This window comes from Trichomycterus rosablanca, chromosome 10 (assembly GCF_030014385.1).
Source record: "Trichomycterus rosablanca isolate fTriRos1 chromosome 10, fTriRos1.hap1, whole genome shotgun sequence".
Lineage (NCBI taxonomy): Eukaryota > Metazoa > Chordata > Actinopteri > Siluriformes > Trichomycteridae > Trichomycterus > Trichomycterus rosablanca.
The window spans coordinates 25330544-25354458 of NC_085997.1; the positions used below are offsets into that span (position 1 = coordinate 25330544).

At 38.3% G+C, this 23915-nt stretch overlaps 1 protein-coding gene across 1 annotated transcript; it reads right to left on the bottom strand.

Annotated features, from left to right (window-relative positions):
* Positions 1-512: 512 nt before the first annotated feature.
* Positions 513-5706, bottom strand: LOC134321879 (uncharacterized). Its single transcript, XM_063003724.1, has 7 exons — positions 5429-5706; positions 4649-4732; positions 4150-4238; positions 3156-3341; positions 2901-3038; positions 2237-2429; positions 513-1058 (listed from the first exon to the last, which is right to left on the bottom strand). The coding sequence occupies exons 1-7, from the start codon at positions 5703-5705 to the stop codon at positions 757-759; spliced, it is 1269 nt and encodes a 422-aa protein (XP_062859794.1). The 5' UTR covers position 5706; the 3' UTR covers positions 513-756.
* Positions 5707-23915: the final 18209 nt, after the last annotated feature.

Sequence of the window (23915 nt, forward strand, 5' to 3'; positions counted from 1 at the left end):
CCCCCTGTCGGGCGTTGTGTTCGGACCATATGTGTTATACATGGTATATTTATTGAGTCTGGTACACAGACACCTTATGGCAAACAAAGTGCCCCAGTAAGGGAGTGCTGAGGACCTATTCTTCCCCAGGTCCACACAGGGGCAATCTATTAAATAGTTATATTTTCAACTAAAACGCATTTTATGTGTAATATAAATTTGAAAAAATACTTTTTGATGTGGAGTGATAATGGAGTAAACAATTCCTGTCTTGGTTCAGATTACTAAACAGTGTTATTTAAATTAAACTAAATGTGTTTGCTAGGTTTTTTTATTGGTTTTATTAAAGCAATAAGCCACGAGAGACTGCATTACTGCGATTTCACGAGGAATGACATTTTTGGCACAACACGAAGCGGAGTGCCTAAAACTTCTTTCCCCGTGATAAAATCATAACAGTAATGCACGGTCTCGAGTGGCTTATTGCTTTTATAAAACGGCGGTCAACATAAAATATAATAAATACAACAATGTTTAATTCATAAATGTATTTATTGTGTATAAACTTACAATAAAGCATTCTTCCGCGACACAAGGCAGTTCGATTAACAGTGTTGCTAGGCAACATGAGGGCGAACATAACATTAACTTTTTCTTTTCAGTGGCGTATTAATATGGAATGATGTGAGGTGGTCATAGGTGTGCGTTTATCTGGGATTTTACAACGGCTTCGAACGCGGCTCAGCCAATCAGATTTTAGGACCGGAACTATCCGTTTTATAATGCTGATTTTAGACTAATCTGTTGGGCCACAAAATGGGCTTTCTTTATAGCTAGCTGAGTGTCCTCCTCGCTAATGCCCAGATGCCATACAGCTCTCACGGTGCCTCCAACATGAGGGAACATCAGCACCTGTACACCTCGGTCCAGAGCTTTCACCTCCTCTTCAGTCACCTTCTCCATCAGCTCACAGAACTCATCAGGACTTGGCCCAGAAGCTCGCAAACTAAAGCGCACTATGTTGGTATCAACCGCAGACACGTCCACCTGATAAAGAGGTGGATCACACTCTGCCAGACCTGTAGATAAAGAGACTTTATATTAGATGTTTTCAATTGTATATCTTATGTTGATTGTGTTATTATTAAATGCTGTCAAGTCAATTCAAACTCCTAATGACCGTATGGATAGTGTTTCTTTAGAACAAACTTCTTCTGTTTGGGTCTTCAGGGTTGTTTCTCTGTTTGTAATCATCCATCTTGTTACTGGGCGTCATTCTGCTCTTTTACCTTCAACTTTTGCAAGCAAATTGTCTTTTCCAATGAACTGGTTCTCCAAATTTTACCAAAAGAAGATAGTATCAGTTTGGTTATCTGGGCTAAAAAGTGAGGTTTCACTTGGCTGAGGATGCATTTCTTTGTCTACTTTGCCATCCAAGTTATTCTCAAAACTCACCAAAGTTTAAAGTCCAGCTTCCACAGTCAAGTCAATTCAGATCTTTGGAGAGACAAATCTCAGGGACCTGGAACCCTTGAAATGAATCTCAATCCTAAACAAATCTCAGGGACCTGGAACCCTTGAAATGAATCTCAATCCTAAACAAATCTCAGGGACCTGGAACCCTTGAAATGAATCTCAACTGCTAAACTCTCCTATTGGAACCATTTCTTACCATCTACATAAGTAGGTGGATTGAAAATTCTAAATTGGCCACAGGTATCAGTAGGTGAAAGGGTGAGATTGTTGCATTGTCCCAGTGTTTCCTAACAGGCTCTGAAATCTTTTGAAACACTAATCAAGCTTTTAAATTTCTACTGACTGGCCCCACATGGCCTGACTTTAGTTCAATCCAATGTTCATTCAGAGAAAAAATCAGACAATTAAATCGTTAGCCTCAGTCTTACATAAACAGCTAAGATATTTTAAGTTTTAGTTTAATATTACAATGCCTGTCAAAATATCTCATTTTAAAAATTATTTTCTTTCTCAGATTCCATTACTGAACAGACTAAACACTGTCAATTTTGCAAACCAATTATGTGACACCCAAGTTTTGGGTTAGGGCTGGATGACTGGATAGATATTTCAATTAAAGGCAACACTGAATCTGTTATCACAGTATATTGTTTACCCTACTTTAAGGTGGGTTTGAATAATTAAGGAAAACTGTGGAATTACTCCTCAAGTTTGTATAAGCAGCATTAGTTTATATGTATTACATACAGTTACAGTTAATGTTTTAACATGCATATATTACCTTTAGCAAAGTACCTGGCATTCGTGTGGTCCACTTTCAGTCTAGCCACCATGTCTAACAAGGCAATCTTTCCAGCTGCTGCTAAAATGCCTGACTGGCGCATTCCACCACCCAATGCTTTACGAGCACGCACTGCTCTCTGGATGAAGTCCTTGGACCCAGCAAGTATGGTCCCTGCTGGTGCCCCCAATCCCTGCCAAATACAGCATAGGTAAAGTCAAACATTGACATACACTTGTAAGCCATATGTCATAGCAATTTCTGAATTTAACGTTTCCATCAGGACAATGAAGAAAATTTGGCCAGACTCCATGGTGCACACCATACTTTAAGGGTCACATTAAGGGTCGACTGTAATACACCTGAGGGAATTTGCATAGACCTGCATAGTTCTGGGACACAGTTCTGTTCAGTAAAAATTAAAACTAAACTGTTTAAACATTTGGATCAACAGTTTGGGTGAAGATAGTTGAGGCCAGAAGAATACTACTTCCACAGTCAAGCATGGAGTTGGGACAACAATGATGTGGTGATGTTTTCTGCTGCAGGAATTGGCAAACTTCACCATGCGACAAGCATCATGGATTCACAGAAATACCAAGGCATTTTGTGAGTAAATTAAACCTGATAGAAATACAGTATATGGGTAATGAATGGGTCCTACCTTGGACAGACACACACTAACAGTGTGGCAGTGTTTAAGTATGACTGAAGGATGCACACCCTGTGCCACTGCTGCATTCATTAGCCTTGCACCATCCATATGAACAGCAAGTCCATATTTGTCAGCTAGTGAGTGTAGCTGATTGGGAAAGTTTAGATCATATTAATACCACAAAACAAAATTTAAACAAATGTAAAATTTTAACTTTATTCTTACTAGATAGACCTATAGTTTATAGTCTGCACTGTCTCTAACCTCCTGCAGGAAAGACAGAGGGAGGACTCGTCCACCCATGATGTTGTGTGTGTTTTCGACACACACCAGGCGAGAGCGAGGGTAGTGGGCATCGGGGTAACCATGACGGATCTTTGATTCCAGCTGCTCTAGATCAAATGTTCCATCAGCCAGAGTTGTGAGAGTGGTGGAGTGAACTCCAGCGAGCTGTGGAAATTAATCAGGTGTCTTTTATCAGCATTCACTACATTTCAATCAGACACTGAGATGATTTGGCATCCAACAGGTTAGTTTAAATATCCAGCTACAAACTAATATTTGTAGCTGGAGAAGTTGGGACATTTTGTAAAATGCAATTAATCTGTAATTGAAAAACTGACCACAGCACATATCTGTGAGGTCAGTTTGGGCCTAGAACTGCATAGAGCTTTCTTTTTGTGAGTTTCAGGCTGAACTGCTTAATGAAGCCGTGGACTGTGTTAAGTGGTTTGTTTTTCGATGTCATCCCTAGCCATATTTCACAGTATCTTGATGATTTTTCATGCAAATGCCAGTGGTATCTAGCTTTGCCCTATAATAACTGAGATTTCAGTTTTTTACAATATTATGTATGGTACATGGTGAAAGATCTAAGTTAGATTCAATCTTGCATTGAGAAATGTTTATTGTTTCAATGCAACCTGAGTATTCTATGACCCTTGTCCTCTTATTTTTCCCCACGCCCAAAGTTGAGAGTTTTGCAGGTATCAAATTCAACATTTTTATATCAACAAAACACAATCAAGTTGGTCGCCAAAAGATTAAGAATAATTTATGTACTTTTGTCAGTCAAATAAAGATTCATAAGAAGTAACAATATCACAGATTTTATTGCATTTTACAAGGTGTCCCAGCTTTCTTAAAAATGGGGTTTGTCATTTACAATAATTATGTCAATATACAATGTTCAAATCTAAAATCAACAGGTAATTAAAAGCTCCCCCATGTATGATCTTCCTGATTTTATTCTTCTTACCTGCGCACTCCCACCCTGCTCATAGACGTGTATATGAGAGAGATCCCCCAATATAACCTCATCCCCCCTCTCTCTGCAGTGCACCATAACTGAAAAAAGGCAAACATACTGAATATACCATTAATCTCAGGCCGTTTATGTGCTGTCACATGTGCTGCTGCATATCTCAGAGTATAACCAAATGCTACAATATTATGCAATAGTTTAAGCACGTCAGGTCAAATTCCATGTTTTGTTCATCTTAGAGTCAAATAATTAAACAATCCCTGCATGGAAGAAAGAGTCGAGACTTAGAATTTGTTTCTGTGACATTCTGTGACAAAACACATTTAGTAGGGATGACTAGCATTAATTATTGGGAATTATTGTACAATTCAGATCAACAACAAATCAAACATTCATTTGACGAGCAAACTTTAGTGTTAACTAGCCAAGACCTAAATTTGCTACACCCTCAAAGATTTGCTACACCACTTCTGTACACCATTAAAAATCTTACCTGCAATAAGGTTGCTCATGGTCCCTGTGGGTACAAACAAAGCTGCCTCCATGCCAAACATATCTGCTGCTATTTCCTGCAGCTCTGCAAAAACACAAGGATAAAAACAAAAAGTTTGATAAATCCATGTTAAACATGGATGTGCCTTTAAAAAAAGAAATAAAATACAAAACAGCAGCAATTTTAGTGTTTAAGTGTTAGTCAAGTCAGTCTGTGAAACCAGACAACAACTGAACATCTGGTTTACTATGATATACTGTATAGGGACAGTGGTAGCTTAGTGGGTAGAGCTATGGGTTACCAACAAGAAGGTTATTAGTTTGAATCCCGGCTCTGCAGTCATTGCTGGGCCCATGAGCAAGGTCCTTAAAACTCTTGGCTCCAGAGGTGGCCCTGTGATGTAACTCCAGCTTCAGAAAAAATTACACAAGATTCATCAGTTCACAAGTTTTTAATGTCAAACACAGTCATGGACAATTTTATATCTCCAATTCACCTCACTTACATGTTATTGCACTGTGGGAGGAAACCAGAGCTCCCGGAGGAAACCCATACAGACATGGGGAGAACATGCAAACTCCACACAGAGAGTAATATATTAAAATAAACAAGCTAATTTTAAAGAACTATTTATATGACACAAATAAAGGCCAGTTCTGTGTAAGTTTATTTAATTATTTGAGCTTTTTTAAATTTCTAACAGCTAGGTGACCGTCCAGGTTGTGAAGTCAGTAGTAATAATGAGCAAATGATATAGTACAGTGCGGCTGATTTTCTGACCATTGACGGTGGGATCTTCCCCGAACACATCGTCCCCGACTCGGGCCTGTGCCATGGCGCTGCGCATTGCCGTTCCGGGTACAGTTACTGTATCACTGCGCAAATCCACAGTGTACCAACCGCCTGGTCCTCGATCCGCAGCTTCTGCACCACTGCTGCTGCGGTACAGCCTGGTACTGCCCGCTCCCAGTATACCAGCTGCACTGCGGATCCGCTCCCGACCCGCCCGCTGTCTCACACTCCGCAGAAGTGCACCTACAGACCCCGTACACGACATGTTTTAGTTAAGACCTCCAGTGACTACAGAACTCAGCCTGAGAAACCGCGATCACATCCTGACACACAGCACAACAGCAAGACGTGAATAATGGAACGTGTGTCATCGATAAGAATCTACAGAATCAGAATCTGTATTTAATGCACCAATGAAGACAAATACAAAGTAATACATTAAAATAAACGAGCTCATTTTAAAGAACCATCTTTTGCCTCCAGAAGAGCTTTATTGCTGTATTTTGAGACACTCATTTTTTGTTCATTTTTTGTTCTGCGGTATTATTGATGTAGCGAGTATTAAGGTAGCAAAACATTATATATAAATATTAATAAAATATATGTAATTAGTGGAGACATAAAGCAAAGTTGTCAACTTTTTATTAGTTTAACTGCAGCAAAACCTTCTGTAAAATAAAACCTGGTAAGGGTTGCAGTGGGTCTGATTCATTGGGCGAAATGTAGGAAGCACCCTGAACAGGACGCAAATCCTTCACACACACACACACACACACACACACACACCTAGGGCAATTTTAGTAGCTCCAGCTAACCTGACTGATTGTCTTTGGACTTTTGGAGAAAACCCAAACAGGCGACAGCACTGTGCCTCCATGTCATCGCGATTTGGTAATCAATTTAAAGAACCCAGAATTAAACCACTAATTTAATACTTGTTACAGCACAGCCTTACTCTTCACTGCTGTCTTACTAAAAGCTCAGTAAATTTCTAGATCAATGTACCTAGCTTTATCTTAGTACAAGGGGTGTCAAACTCATTTTCACCGAGGGCCACATCAGCATTATGGTGGCCCTCAAAGGGCCGATTGTAACGTATTCTGCTGTGATTGCAGTCTGTTGTTTTTCTTAGAGGCTGAATTCTGCATTTATATTGTCCTCCTTTACCACAGACACGACCTCATAACACAAGAGACGCACCGGTTTCTCTTCCTGAAGCACAAACTTGTTTTCATTTTCATTACATTTCCTCCTTCTGCTTACTTCTCTTACTTATCTTCTTTTAGGGATTATGTGTAAATATTTCTTAACATCATCTACTGGCAGGATGTGTCACTTTGCAGGTCACAAAATCAGCATGCGTTTTGAGGGATGCAGTTAATGTAGGATTTTACAGTGTATTTTAAGACAATTGTTCTGCCCTCACTAATAGTTTATCCCCCTTTCCCAGCTAGACAGACAGACAGACAGACAGACAGACAGCTCCCTTCAGAATACAGTCGGTTTTATTTGCTTCCCAGCTGTGTGATACACTGTGTGCATCAAAATGAAGTAAAAATACAAACAATAAAAACAATAAAGAACTTAATACAGTAAAAGCACGCAGCTGTAGTCAAGTGTTACATCTGGTACAATATGAGATTTAACCAAACGTAAAATAGCGCTAACGAATTAGCATTTTGTGTAAAGATACTAATTGCTATAGTAACGGTAACAATTGTATTTAATTACGGTAAATTTGTAACTAAAACACTGTGATATACTCACTAAACATTTACAAACAACTGAGAATATAAACGCCACTACTTACAGACGATGCTTTGGTATTATACTGCAAGATAATTATTTATATTTATTATTATTGTTTACATTACTACCCTCGTTCTTTTGCCGTAAAAGTCACATGGCTTCTCAGCGAAGGTCAAAGTTAGTTGCCATGACTACGGTGTCAACAGTTAAATTCTTAAAGGCGCAGGTGTCCCATTAAATTATAAGTGCGTCTCTGTAACGACTCGAACCATCACAACAATCGTACAGTCGTTTAAGCTCTCGCGGGCCACATAAAATGACGTGGCGGGCCGGATCTGGCCCGCGGGCCGTGAGTTTGACACCCCTGTCTTAGTACATTGACTTAAAAAGCCAATGTAAGTCTCACATTTGAATTTACATTTCAATATTTATTATGTATTAGTTGTTTTTAATCCAACATTAGACTAAACTATATATATATATATATAGTTATTTAACCCTAATTGATGTGGAAAGACACATCCTGTGGTCGTGGAAAAGACGTTAATCTGTTTCAGAAGGGTCAAATTATTGGCATGCATCAAGCAGAGAAAACATCTAAGGAGATTGCTGAAACTACTAAAATCGGGTTAAGAACTGTCTAACGCATTATTAAAAAGTGGAAGGACAGTGGGGAAACATCATCTTCGAGGAAGGAATGTGGTCGGAAAAAAATCTTGAATGATCGTGATCGGCGATCACTTAAACGTTTGGCGAAATCAAAGCATAGAAAAACTACAGTAGAACTCAGGGATATGTTTAATAGTGAAAGTAAGAGCATTTCCACACGCACAATGCGAAGGGAACTCAAGAGATTGGGACTAAACAGCTGTGTAGCCTTAAGAAAACTACTTGTCAGTGAGGCTAATTGGCAAAAACAGCTTCAATTTGCTAGGGAGCATTAGGTTGGACTCTGGAGCAATGGAAGAAGGTCATGTGGTCTGATGAGTCCAGATTTACCCTGTTCCAGAGTGATGGGCGCATCACAGTAAGAAGAGAGGCGGCTGAAGTGATGCACCCATCATGCCTAGTGCCTACCGTACAAGCATGTGGGGGCGGTGCTATGATCTGGGGTTGCTGCAGTTGGTCAGGTCTAGGTTCAGCAAAGTTATGTGCCCAAAGAATGAGGTCAGCTGACTACCGCCCTCTACTGTCCTCTGCGGCAGCTGAGACGCTGGTCCATGCCTTTGTGACTTCTCGGCTGGACTATTGCAATTCTTTGCTCCATGGGCTTCCCTCTAAATCTATACGCCCCTTGCAAATAGTCCAGAATTCTGCTGCATGGATCTTAACCCATACAAAGAAGTTTGATCACATCACCCCAGTCCTGGAGCAGCTTCACTGGCTGCCCATTACCATGCGCATACAGTACAAAATTATATTTCTTACCTATAAGGCACTCCATGGGTTGGGTCCCCGTTATCTTTCAGACCTCCTAAAATTTTACAATCCATCCCGTAACCTAAGGTCATCAGATGCCGGTCTCCTAGTGGTCCCCAGGTTCAGACTGAGCACCATGGGTGGCCGATCTTTCAGTGTTGCTGCCCCTGCGCTTTGGAACTCTCTTCCATCCTCGTTACGGTCTACTACTTCTCTATCCAAATGTAAAACTTTACTAAAAACCCATCTCTTTTCTCTGCACTTTTCCCCTTCCTCCCCTGCTATTTTGGTGTGATTGTTATTTTTTGTTATTTTTGTTTGTAAAGCGACCTTGGGTTTTTGTGAAAGGCGCTATATAAGTGTAACTTATTATTATTATTATTATTACCTGAATATGCTGAACGACCAGGTTATTCCATCAATAGATGTTTTCTTCCCTGATGGCACGGGCATATTCCAAGATGACAATGCCAGGATTCATCGGGCTCAAATTGTGAAAGAGTGGTTCAGGGAGCATGAGACATCATGTTCACACATGGATTGGCCACCACAGAGTCCAGACCTGAACCCCATTGAGAATCTTTGGGATGTGCTGGAGAAGACTTTGCGCAGTGGTCCAAATCTCCCATCATCAATACAAGATCTTGGGTAAAAATGTATGCAACTCTGGACAGAAATAAATGATGTGACATTGCAGAAGCTTGTGGAAATGATGCCACAGCAAATGTGTGCCATAATCAAAGCTAAAGGCGGTCCAACAGATCTTTACCTCCACCATCCCTTAAAGAACAAAAAGGTTTGGTTCTTTAATGCTCTTTTTTCAAACTACAAAACCATTCAGGAATTGTGTGGAAGCATTAAAGACAAAGTATGGTTCTACATTTTGTTACGTTTTAAATTAAATATATTGTTACACACACTAAAGTCAAACGTTTACACGAGGGGTGTCAAACTCATTTTCACCGAGGGCCACATCTGCATTATGGTGGCCCTCAAAGGGCCGATTGTAACACGTCCTGCTGTGATTGCAGTCTGCCTTTTAAGTCTTGGACAATTTGTTGTTTTTCTTGGAGGCTAAATTATGTGTTTGGTGTCAAAATGCCAAATTTCTACTGTATATATATATAATGTATATCTACATTTATATTGTACTCCTTTACCACAGACACAGCCTCATAACACAAGAGACTTACCGGTTTTTCTTCTTGAAGCACAAACTTGTATTTATTAAGTTACCTCCTTCTGCTTCAATTTATTCTTCTTGTACATTTTGGGATTATTTGTAAATATTTCTCCACATTACTTTTTAACTTTGACAACAGTTTGTGGAAGCATTTTGTTGTTCCAACAAGAATAAACAGAGGTTCATAAATACATGATCTGACAAGTGTGGAGAAACCGAATCTTCAGCTATACACTGTGAGATCAGACATAGGATGGGATTTATTAGCATAATTTTCGTTTGCATAGCTTTTACAGAAGGAGGACATTATAGAAAGTATCAATGATAGAAAGCCATGTAACATTGTTTAACAAGAGAAACATTGAAATCACTCGATGTGTTACTAAACATAATCACTGGGCATAATCACACGGTTTTAGGAGATTCAAATGAACCGAATCAGTATCGAATCAACGGTTTCAAGTCGGTTATACTGTACTAGCTAATGCTAACCACAGGCCTCTTCCTTTCTTGGTTTATCTTGATCTTGCGCGATTGTAAATTAAATACGAAACACTAGAACAACGTGTCGCTTAATTTTTAGTTTGGGCAAAGTCCTTTTAACCGCAAAGTTCATAAATATTAGTAAGAATGTGGAAAGTTCGACTGCGTTTATCATACTGTCCACAAGATGACGCAATCTGTTCACATCAACAATCCACACTCCGTCTGGTTTAGTAAGTTCTTTAGTTTTATGTTATATTGTTTTCATGAGCCTTTGTTTATGGTGTAATGCTCTAAAATTACGTAGTTTGTTTTGTTTGAAAGTAAGTATTTATATTGCATATTTGAAAAAAACGTGTTTTTGTATTTACTCGGTGTTTTGTTTTCATTGTGCGTAGCTTATTTGTTTGTTTGTTTGTTTGTTTATTAGGATTTTAACGTCATGTTTTAAACTTTTTGGTTACATTCATGACAGGAACGGTTGTTATTCATTACACAAGGTTCATCAGTTCACAAGGTTCATTAGTTCACAAGGTTATATCGAACACAGTCATGGACAATTTAGTATCTTCAAGTTACGTCACTTGCACGTCTTTGACTGGGAGGAAACCGGAGCCTCCGCAGGAAACCCACGCAGACTCAGGGAGAACATGCAAACTCCACACAGAAACGACCCGGACCGCCCCATCTGGGGCTTGCACCCAAGACCTTCTTGCTGTGAGGCGACAGTGCTACCCACTTAGCCACCATGCCTCCCCATAACTTATTTGAAACAAAGTATTTGAAATGTATATTTAAAAGAAATGTGTTTTTGTTTGTCTTTACACAGTGTTTTATTAAATATTTGCTTCCTCACAATCTTCTTGAATGTGTTTCAACATTCTTAAATCACACTAAAGCAATCTGGGCAAAAATGTAGTAAATGCCAAAAGGTTTACAAGCTTTTTCTAGCATCTGTATTTAGGCACAGGTAAGTAGACAAAATGGTGAAAAGTGTGTGGTTACCTGGCCATAAGCTTGTTGGACATCACATTCATTGTTATTAATATGGAGCAGATGCAGTAACCTCCACCTTTCTGGGAAAGCATATTACCAGACGTTGATGTGTGTCGGTAAAAAACCTGTCCATTTAATCAAAAGAGCATTTTTAATGTCAGGCACAATGATATTGGATGAGAATGTCTGGCTCGCAATCAATATTTCAATTCCTCACAAAGGTGTTCAGTGGAGTTGTGGTCAGGGCTCTCTATGCAACCCACTGCTGTTCCTCATGTATGGTTATTATAGACCTTGTTTTTGTAGACAGCAATGTAGTAATGTTAAAACAGGTCAAACCCCTTCACAAGTTGGAAAGTATTGAATTGATTTTATATAAACATAATATACACCTGTTTGTAATGAGTATGACTGAAAGATGTAAACTTAATAATTAGGAGAGATGTCCACATACTTCTTTTGGCCAGAGTGTAAATAGGGAGGCACTTTATTTTAATATGTATTTTAAGAGCCAAAAGATTGTCTTCTTAATGTTCTTCTATAAGACTACAAAATCATCCAGGAATTGTGTGGAGCCAAAGGATCGTTTCACTCTTTGTTGAATATATTGTTACACACACACTGAAGTCAAAAGTTTTCACGTTTTACAAGTTTAAAAGCATCTTTCCTAATATATTAAGTTCAGGTGTTTTAGCCTTATACTTACAGGTATATAACATTTATTACATACTTTCTTTCCACACTTTCTTGTTCCAGCAAGACATGTGCAAATAGAGATTCATAAATACATACTTCAAGAATTTGAAGAAACTAAAACTTCAACTATATTTTGTGAGATTAGACAAACTTCTCTTATATTATGACACTCCTTAAACATTCAGCATGCAAATTAATAAGCACTATTTTCATGTGAGTGGTGTGTTTGCATAGCTTTAATTGTGTATAATGGTTTGTAATGGGTGTGGCTGAAACACGTGAACTTAATAGTTAGGAGGGATTTTCACATGCTTGTTTTGGCCAAAGTGTAGGTAGAGAGGGAGGCAGGTAGTTAAAACAGTTGAAACAAATCATTATGGGTAATCTTTAAACGTCACAAATAACAATTTGGCAGCACTTTTTCTTTCTGGTGACACATAAATAGCTGTGTGTGTGCTGTCTTATATTATAATTTGTGGCCATTCCAACCTAGCCAGCTGATGCACTGATGTCACACAGCCTACAGCAAAGGTTTCCTGGCCTTTACAGGCTGTGCTTTCTTTTTGTTGCCTTGTCTGGCTGATTCTAATTAAAGCCTAGTGGTGGTGTCACCCTCTGTTGTGAACTTGAGAAGAACAGCTGCGCAGCTTTACAGTAAAAGGAAAACGGCAGGGAGTGGAAGGGCGGTTTTGTCAGTTGGCACCCAGTCTTCACATTGTATTCTGATAAGCATCCTAGTCTATTGGCACAAAGCCATGGCAGAGCTCTTGTCCTGCAGAACTTGTAAAACTTATTTTTCCAGCAATCTATCCATATAATAAATTCCCTTTTTAATTCGGCATGCCCACTTGTGCAATGTCAGTGGAGTATATTCATATCATAAAAGTCAGTTGTGATGGTAAGGAATGTCTTTGTGACTTTTGGGAATTTCTATAGGGAATAGTATGTTTAATTAATTGATTACAGTTTCTATTTTGTAAACACAGAAATTAAGGTCAGAAAAGTAGATTGTTGTGAAAGCACTCATCAAACTCATGTATTAGGGAATCACAGGGAAAAGCATGTAGGATTAGGGGGCCTAAAGTTATTATATATTTTTTGGTTGTTTAAATGGCAATGCTTTTTTAAATGCCCCTAGTGCATAGGGAATATTTAATTTTGCAGTAGTTTTTGCTTCTGTCTTTGCATTACTTTTTATATATTACATTTTGGCAGACTGACATTTGTTTATTCATTAGTTGTGGGTCAAATTACCAGTGGCTACTCCATAAACATTTTTATTTATAAACCAATTTTGGACTTTTGATAAAAGAAACCTGGTTGACCACTCCAGCCATTCTATCTGACTGAAGTCATTGTTGTTGGTGTCTTCCAGTGCAATGTTTCACTCTGATTTGAACAGGCTAAACATAGAGAAGATGAATTCCTTAGTGATCATAACATTGTGAAAGAATGTAATGGCTCTATTTTGGTGAAGTGTTTACAGCAACACAAACAGTACAAATGAAAACTCAACACAGATGCATTTTCCTAATATCCTAACACTCAAAACTGCATTGACTTCACTAGGTAACAGAATATGATGCACAATGATTAACTGAGACATTTGCCTCCCAAAAATACAGTGCTAGCTGCTAAAAAAAATTTATTAATTAATGTGTTACTTAATAAAGATGAGCATAAGGCCAGAAAACTATTATTCAGAAAAATATTTTTTAAATAAAATTGATGTATGGCTTCATGTTGCATTCCTTGATGCAACGGTAGACTATGTTAGGTGACAACAGTTTTCCAAAGTACTCCCGAGCTCATGTGGCTATATTTATTGTAACAGCATGACAGTTTGTCATGTAGTACCATCTGATGGTTCTAAGGTCACGCATATTCAACAGTGGTTTCTGGCCTACTTCTTTGGCTTCCCTAAATATCCCATCTTGATCTACCTTTTCACAAAATTATGTTCTGTATTTGGGACATGGCATTAACAAGTTTGGCTAACCTGTTAGCTATTATCTTTGTTCTCTCAATTCTGCACGCCAGACTAAGTGTGTGTGTTTTTATCATCATTTCCATTTCATTGTAAAGTTATGTTATTTGACAGTTTTCTACTGTATAACACTGCATACTGCACACTGCTCAAATCTTTTGTCTGAATAATAGCGTCATAACAACTTTTTAATGCCATCAGCAAAACATGCACCACTGCTTTCACATCATCGTCACATGAAAATCTTCTTCCCTTTAAAGCTTTTTGAGAGGTCCAAAAAGATGGAAATCAGATGGCGCTAAATTCGGACTATAAGCTCTCTCTCAATCTCTCAGACACGACCAATTACTACTACTACCACCCTCACCGTTTCCAACGAAAATATAAAATACATACATCATTTTAATTTTGAATTATGATTCTCTGTAGCATTATTATAATATCCTGATATTTTATTGTATTTTTATTTTTTCTGTAATACTGTATCAAAAGCAAAAATATGTAGCCTATTATGCCAATACTACTACAATACTAATACTTAGGAATACAGTAGACCAGCTCAGGCTGATTCATTTCGTATCTATTATTAGTAGATATACTGTTATGCCTTTTTCCCGAAATCGTTTTTAAATTTAAATCGCAACTTCCTTATTTTTACTGATGCTGTTTTTTTGATGTGTACAGTTGAAAATGTGCCAGATCTAGGTGATTAATCAAACCTGTTTCCTTACTGTTGCCATGATTTCAAATGTAAGCAAAACTAAACTCAAAACTTCTGTTTTATTAGTTTAATAAATAAGGAAAATGAATGATGAAGTATTTTAGGGTAGCAGGTTATTTTGTTTATACTGCTATGTTACAATCATTCAACCCCTACAAAATATTGTTTATCTTAAAATCTACTGATAGCCTGTATGACCTAAAGTTGGGTTACAACATGATTAAACCAATAGAAACTTAATAAATGTCTTTAATTTGCTTCAGCTGTTGTGTGTTTTATAAACACCACCCAGATATTCAAGTGTTCAAGGGGTGTTGCAGGCATTGTGAAAACACAAAAGCTAAGTGAGGGGATCATTTTATTGGACCAAAAGAAGACTAAACATTCCTAGTGACACCACTGGGAGCATTGACTAAAATTTCCAAACTAATGGTGCAGCAGCAAACCTACCTGGCCATGGAAGAAAGGTCAACTTCTTGTCCAGGCACCTTCAATCTTATCAGGGCAATAAAGAAAAACCCTCTGTCACTGCAAAAGACTTACAGGATGACCTGATGAAGGCTGGGACAAATGTGTCAGTGGCAACCATAAGAAGGTCCCTTAACAACCAAGGACGTCATGACCAAACTCCATGACCCATCCCACTCTTAACCAAGAGTGCAGTAATAGTTGACTGGAATGCACCAAAAGAAATTATGATAAGCCTCTAGAGTGCTAGGACACAGTTCTTTGGAACAGTTTGGCCATATGGGTTAGCGGTTTGTCTGGCAAGAAAGGCGAGGCTTTCCAGAAATTACCAGAAGAATGTGATTACCACATGGAAGTGGGTCAGTGATGATGTGAGGAGTTTTTCTGCTACAGGAACTGACTATTTTGACCATGTAACTGGAATCATGGATTTACAGAAATACCAAGGCAATTAGAGGAGGAATGTTATGCTTTCTTTGGTGAAATTGAACCTTGGTGATAATTGGACCAGCACACTTTTAAGCTTCCAAAGCTTCATTATGGAAGCAGTTCTGGAATATCCTGGAGTGGCCGTCTCAGTCTCCAGATTTAAATCTACCTGGGTGCCCCAATTATGTTTTTATATACAAACATTTATGTACCAAAAATATTAACATATTCATATATCAAATAATACATGTACATTTATCATATTTTTTAAACTTAAGCTTAATTCTAATAAACCTGAACTTTTTCTAAACAATTTCATGTTGACCTTTGAGCCCTTAAAATGCATTACATGAGAAACCATACTGTTACTGTAATAAATATAGTCACTCGAGCGTACTTCAGATAAACAATGCCACTGAACACAGTCCACCACTGCATTAAGAAAGGCAACCTGAAACTCTATTGTGCAAAGAGTAATCTACACATCATTTCTATGCAGAAAAACGGACTCACCTGGAAGTCCATGGTTATTTTAGCAAGACACATCATGAAGTGGAAAACACAAGAAGTCAGACAACCGTGACCACAGACTGTTGAGCAGCTGAAGTCTTATATTAAGCCAGAATGGGAAAATTCCACTTGCTCTTGCAAAACTGCAACAATTAGTGTCCTCAATTAAATATAACATGTAATAAATAAAAACGTGACTTAACAGTGATAAAGATGCATCTGTTCCAACTTTTTGTAAGTGAGTTGCTGGCATCAAATTCTAAATTTGTTTTTATTGTATTTACAAAATACAATAAAGTTGGTCCATAAAAACATTGGAATATTTTTCTTTGTACGCTTGTCAAATCACACAGTTTTTTATAGCATTTCACAAAATGTCTAAACTTTTCTGGAAATGGGGTTTGTATGTACAGCTAATAGAGTTAAAGTTATTGAGCACCAGGAAAGATTTCATCTCATAGGAGGAATGTGTTAATGTGTGCATACACATGTGGGAGTGGGAGTGGGAGTGGGTGTGGGTGGGTGGGTGTGTGTGTGTGTGTGTGTGTGTGTGTGTGTGTGTGTGTGTGTGTGTGTGTGTGTGTGTGTGTGTGTGTGTGTGTGTGTTGACCCACATGCGTATTTTCTAACATGCCTCAGTCAGAAATATGCCAGGCCTTCTCTCAGCTGAGCCATATTTTTCTGACACAAAATTGGATTAACTATGAACAGAGAGACAGAGAAATATTGACTCCTTCTCGGAAAGCAGAAAGAGGGTGACGCCTTTCCAATAACCATAAACCCTGAGGCTGAAAATAGACAATACAATTGTGTATATCACACATGAACACAGCTGCAGACAGACTGCTTGCAAACAGAGGATGGTGCTATTCTACTTTCTACTTTATTAAGAGGCTATCAGTCAGGCTTAATTCAACACGCTTTTAGTAATGCACGTAATCAAAACTAAATATGGTAATTAGTTACTACTGCCAGGGCACCTTGCCAGTGTGCATCATATCACCTTTTCAATTATTGCCAAGAGAGCAATCCACAGAAGATCCACAATTGCATCTTTAAGTTGTTATTGCATATGAATAAACTATGAGGCTAATTATTTTTAAGCACTGAATCATCAAGCATTCACCTTGATTAAAGCTAATGCCATGGAAACACCCTAATTAATTACATTGTCTTTATGTGGGCTCGTTTCTAGTGCATCAAAATAAAATAAAAATCAGGCACTATTCCATCCAAAGTCCAAACTTAGCTGCAATCTGAGTAATAAAGTGATCAACTACCAAACCCAGATGATTGTTCATCAATAGTGGCTGATTGAGCTGAGATGAGTTACGGTTAAAATCGTATTTTTGACCCAGAAGACTATATATTTTTTTGACCCTAAGTCAAGAAAAAGGTAATGTTAACAGGTGTTTGTAATCATGGTAGAAAAGCAGTATATAAAAGTAGATAAAAGGCTGATTCTTTAAGAAGCAAGATTGGAGGGGATTTGCATATTTTTCCCTCTACAGTACATAGTATCATTAAATGATTTAAGGAATCTGAAGGAATTTTGGTGTGTAAAGGCTAAGGGTACAAGCCTAAGCTGAATACTTTTGATCTCTGATCTCTCAGACAGCACTGCATGAACAACTGTCATTTATCAAAAACGTTATTGTGCAAAAAAAGAAGCCTTATGTTAACTGTGTCCAGTTCTCTGGGCTCTAAGGCACCTGGGACGTGCCATTACACAGTGGAAACATGTATTGTGGTCTGACAAATTAGTATTTCAGATTTTAGAAGAAATGAGAGCTGTGTGCTCCAGATCAAAGATGAAAAGGACCATCCAGATTGTTATTTATTTATTTATAGATTTATAGATAGAGATAGAGTCATTACTAATGATAAATGAATAAATTAATTATAAGTTTACCTGCAAAAATAATTTTTATTTTATTTTAGTTTTTCATTCATGCTTAAATGAAATGCCATTGATCCATAAAGGTTTTATTACTGGACTTTTCTATGCTCACTGACTAGTTATGCTATTCCAGTAAAACAGTTGTAAAACGTGCTATTTGCATGATGCATCTTTGTCTTTGTCTCACTCTGAATCTGTCTTATCTGCTCACTCACTCACTCTCCGCATGACACTGCAGCTATTAACCAGATCTTGTAAAACCCTAAGGTATCATTTAGTCATCTGCATGTTGAATCTCGTGAAACGATCATGCATTGGCCTCTCTTTTGTTTGTTAACATGCACATGGTTTCTAGTAATGCAAAACAGCAATTATGTTGTTAGCATGGACATTTTGCTTATTGGGCTTTGGTGTAAATTGTCTCATGAAAAAGTTTGAACATCCCTGGTCAAATTCCATAATATATCCACTTACATTTCAAAAAACAATTAGCGTTTATTTGCCTTATTTTTTACTTTTACTTTACTTCAAAATGAAACATTAAATGTGGCATGTAAAAAGTATAAATTGTAACTATTTTTTACGTTACATGTTAAAATGCCATATTTAAGTTTGCTCCCTGTAAGGTTTGCTCCCATGCCCTTAAAAAGTAGTTGGCTGGGTGTTTCTTTGAAGACTCAACAAAGTAGCATGAAACAATTGTGCTTTAATTCTAGGCATTATGTAAGGCATTAATGTAACACGGAATATCAGGTAACACCACCCCTACTAGTTCTTGTGCAATACTTGCAAATGTAAATATTTAAAATACTTTATCCTAGTTATTTCTTCTAGTTTTTTTTTTTTAAGTCTTAAGTTTTATTTTATACTTAACATAGTTATTGTTATTTATATTTTATTATGTTACACACACCGAGACCTAAGTAACTGCATTTCGTTCTAATCATGTACATGGTTTTGAATGACAATAAAGCTGAGTCTGAGTCTGACTATAACATATAATGGAAATCTTAACAGAAGCTACTGGTAATCTGGTAAGGACTGATAGAAAACAAAAAGATCTTACATCAAATTTTGCTCCCTTGTGTCATGGTGGCATAAAAGAATGTTGTAGAGCAATGAAACACCTAAGGAACACTACCAAAGCAAAAACAAGTTGTAATTATTGTTATTCAGTGACCTAGCCAGAGAGTGGATCTATGAGAGTTTTAAAAGCATAAATGCTGTATAATGCATTATTGTTCCTCAAAGCCATTTGTAAGAGAAAGACTAGCGACGTTGTGTCTGTCTCATGCTTGTTGAGATTTCACTCATAAAATAATAAAAAACTAGTTCAAGACTAAATAAATAATCATATTTTTAGCTATTTTTCTCTGTTAACCCCAACATCAGCGATATTTTACACTACCTGATTTTGAAATGTGTCAGAAGTACTCTTTACATTACTTGTTACATCAAGCTGAATAAATTCACAATCATCTGAAAAGAACACTGTGGAGGTAAATGCTGTCACATTTAATAACAAAAGTATATAGTCATTTTGACATTCCAAGTTGTGACAAACAGGTATCTGAAAATACAATCCTTTTTAACTTAAAGGTTTTCTATATAGTACACATTTGTGTTTTTAAAAAAAAGGAAATGAGCTGTTAAGATTATAAACATGTACTGTTTGTAATCTGTAAAGAAAGTCACACCTTGTTAAGAAACCATATTATTCTGGTCAAACCCTTTATTATTCCTGAAAGGGTGACTTTGCGAAAGGCCTGCCATCTGCTGCCAGGACTCAGAGATGTTACTGTTTTTTTCCTTTAATGATTCCGAGCAGGAAGTCAAATTCCAAGGGCAATTAGCAGTGCCAAACCCGACTTCGTTGTGCGCAGGCTTCAGTCAAAAATGTCTCTCGTGTGTGTGTGTGTGTGTGTGTGTGCCTGTGTGTATGTATGTTAGCAGAGCGCAAACTATGTGATTGTGTATCAGTAGATAACATTCATACTCCTGTTTATATAGATTGCTATTATAAATGTCTATAATATTGTCATAGCTGTGCCGTTTTCACCCCTTAGGTTGAGTTACTAAAGGTAATGTTTAATTATATTGCTTTATGTTATTGATGTTTGAGGCTGTTTGCTTTTGCACAACTCTTTTATAGTCAACTGCAGCATTTTAACTGAGTTGAGGTTTGGACTTTGACCTGACCATTTTCAAAAGCTTTGTTTCCTTTATTCCTCCATTTAATTTGGGTTATTTGATTTCTATCCAGTTAATTCACCTATTATTGGCCACACCTGACACTTGCCTCTGTTATAATAATAGGTTAATGGTCGCAAAGTTTAATGACTGCAAAATGCTCAAGAAAGAATTAAAGTGGAATTAAAAAAAAAAGAAAAACAGATTTCATAAAAGCCCAAGTGTAGAGTTTAGTCGTTGCTGTTTGGTGATACAGAGTGGCAGATCAACACAATAAATTTTCCAATAAGCTTATCAGGCAAGTGGCCACTAATTAGTTTTCCTTAAAAATCTATTTATTTATTTTTATTTAATTTTTTTCCCTTTTTCTCCCACTTTAGTGCATCCAATTTCTGCCCTTCAATCATCCTCTCACTAATGCTGGTCCCTGCTCCTGATTGGGGAGGACGAGGCTGCTCCATGCCCCCTCCGACACGCGCACAGCAATCGAACATCTTATCACCTACACTTGACGAGTGCAGTGCAGTACAGCCCTGTGTACGGAGAGCCACACCCTCTACCACACTCCTCCGCACTCAGGTGCCACCAACCAGCCAGCAGAGGTCGTAATCGCACTAGTCTGAGAGAGAGTCCCCATCCGGCTTAATCTCGCCCCTATCTGAACAACAGGCCAATCGTTGTTCATGTGGCCGCTCAGCCTCAGACGGCAGGCAGAGCCGAGATTCGATACGATGTATTCGAGATCTCAGCTGTGGTGAACAGCGTGTGTTTTTACTGCTGCGCCACCTATTTAAATAATTTGCTTTTTATATTTTTACACTCACCTTTAGACATACAGTGTATCACAAAAGTGAGTACACCACTCACATTTCTGCAGATATTTAAGTATATCTTTTCATGGGACAACACTGACAAAATGACACTTTGACACAATGAAAAGTAGTCTGTGTGCAGCTTATATAACAGTGTAAATTTATTCTTTCCTCAAAATAACTCAATATACAGCCATTAATGTCTAAACCACCGGCAACAAAAGTGAGTACACCCCTTAGTGAAAGTTCCTGAAGTGTCAATATTTTGTGTGGCCACCATTATTTCCCAGAACTGCCTTAACTCTCCTGGGCATGGAGTTTACCAGAGCTTCACAGGTTGCCACTGGAATGCTTTTCCACTCCTCCATGACGACATCACGGAGCTGGCGGATATTCGAGACTTTGCGCTCCTCCACCTTCCGCTTGAGGATGCCCCAAAGATGTTCTATTGGGTTTAGGTCTGGAGACATGCTTGGCCAGTCCATCACCTTTACCCTCAGCCTCTTCAATAAAGCAGTGGTCGTCTTAGAGGTGTGTTTGGGGTCATTATCATGCTGGAACACTGCCCTGCGACCCAGTTTCCGGAGGGAGGGGATCATGCTCTGCTTCAGTATTTCACAGTGCATATTGGAGTTCATGTGTCCCTCAATGAAATGTAACTCCCCAACACCTGCTGCACTCATGCAGCCCCAGACCATGGCATTCCCACCACCATGCTTGACTGTAGGCATGACACACTTATCTTTGTACTCCTCACCTGATTGCCGCCACACATGCTTGAGACCATCTGAACCAAACAAATTAATCTTGGTCTCATCAGACCATAGGACATGGTTCCAGTAATCCATGTCCTTTGTTGACATGTCTTCAGCAAACTGTTTGCGGGCTTTCTTGTGTAGAGACTTCAGAAGAGGCTTCCTTCTGGGGTGACAGCCATGCAGACCAATTTGATGTAGTGTGCGGCGTATGGTCTAAGCACTGACAGGCTGACCCCCCACCTTTTCAATCTCTGCAGCAATGCTGACAGCACTCCTGCGCCTATCTTTCAAAGACAGCAGTTGGATGTGACGCTGAGCACGTGCACTCAGCTTCTTTGGACGACCAACGCGAGGTCTGTTCTGAGTGGACCCTGCTCTTTTAAAATGCTGGATGATCTTGGCCACTGTGCTGCAGCTCAGTTTCAGGGTGTTGGCAATCTTCTTGTAGCCTTGGCCATCTACATGTAGCGCAACAATTCGTCTTTTAAGATCCTCAGAGAGTTCTTTGCCATGAGGTGCCATGTTGGAACTTTCAGTGACCAGTATGAGAGAGTGTGAGAGCTGTACTACTAAATTGAACACACCTGCTCCCTATGCACACCTGAGACCTAGTAACACTAACAAATCACATGACATTTTGGAGGGAAAATGACAAGCAGTGCTCAATTTGGACATTTAGGGGTGTAGTCTCTTAGGGGTGTACTCACTTTTGTTGCCGGTGGTTTAGACATTAATGGCTGTATTTTGAGTTATTTTGAGGGAAGAATAAATTTACACTGTTATATAAGCTGCACACAGACTACTTTTCATTGTGTCAAAGTGTCATTTTGTCAGTGTTGTCCCATGAAAAGATATACTTAAATATCTGCAGAAATGTGAGGGGTGTACTCACTTTTGTGATACACTGTACGTACTTCTTTTTGCTTTCTTTTCTCAACTTATGTCAGAAATGCATATAACACACACAACTCATTTATTAGCTTAATGTACCCTAAAGCGCACAAGCTACACTGTGCAGTTCATTATTCTCTCTTGCTTCCTCGTACCTTTCACATAGCCTCCTTGTATCATCACCTCTAAATAATCTTTTATCCTTTAACACTTTGTTCTCTTCTCATTTCCTCAGCCCCAGTTTGTCTGTATTTACATTTACATTTACCTTATTATCCTCACTTTGAAAAATGTCTTCTGTGAACCCTCTTTGATCCCATTCCACCTTTTCTCTTTTTCTCCCTCCATTTTGCTCCCCCGGTGCTGTGTGGAAAGTCACATGGTTTCCGTGAAGTGGAGCACCATAAACCATTGAGTGCGGGGGGCGAGGGGGGGGGCTGTTTTTCTTTTAACCTAAATCCATATAGCCCTTCTGTTGGTTCCCATTGTGAAATTGCTTCCCATGGTGCAACTTGACATTTAGTCCTTGTCTCACTCAAGGTGAACTGGTATTAATGCATGAATGTGTGTATGTATAGAATGTATATACGGTCCCCTCTGCAATTATTAGCACCCCTGGTAAAATGAGTAAAAGGGTTATTAGAAAGAAATTCAGAAATATAAGCATTTAACTAAAGATGACATATAAATGTTTTTGTCAAACTGATACAAGGTTGCATTTAAATGTGCAGAATGTGACTTCACATTGTTTTCTTGAAACAAGCAGGAACTTCCCTAAAAAACACATCATCCAGATGGCAGCATATGTTTCTCCATAATGTACCCATTAAAATTAGTGGTGCCTTCACAAATGTGAAAGCTCACAATGCCATTGGTACAAACACATCACCCTACCACCACAGATGCTAGCTTTTGAACTTTGCTCTGGTAACAATTGTGATGTTTTCTTTTTTCTTTGGCCCAGAGAACTCAATGTTCATTATTTTCAAAATAAATTTAAAAACAGTACTTGTCAGACCCCAGCATACATTTCCATTTTGTGTCAGTTATCTTTTGAGAATCGTTTTAGCCCAGAGAGGTTGGTGGTGCTTCTAAATGTTGCACATATGACTTCTGCATTGCTTAGTAAAACCTTACCCTGCGTTGGTAGATGCAGTCACAACTGTGTTTACTGACAAGGGTTTTCCAAAATAGTCATAAATGTAAGTAACATTAATTACAGAGTCATGTCAGTATTTAATGCAGTAATGTTTGTGGCATCAAAGATTACAGGCAATTAATAT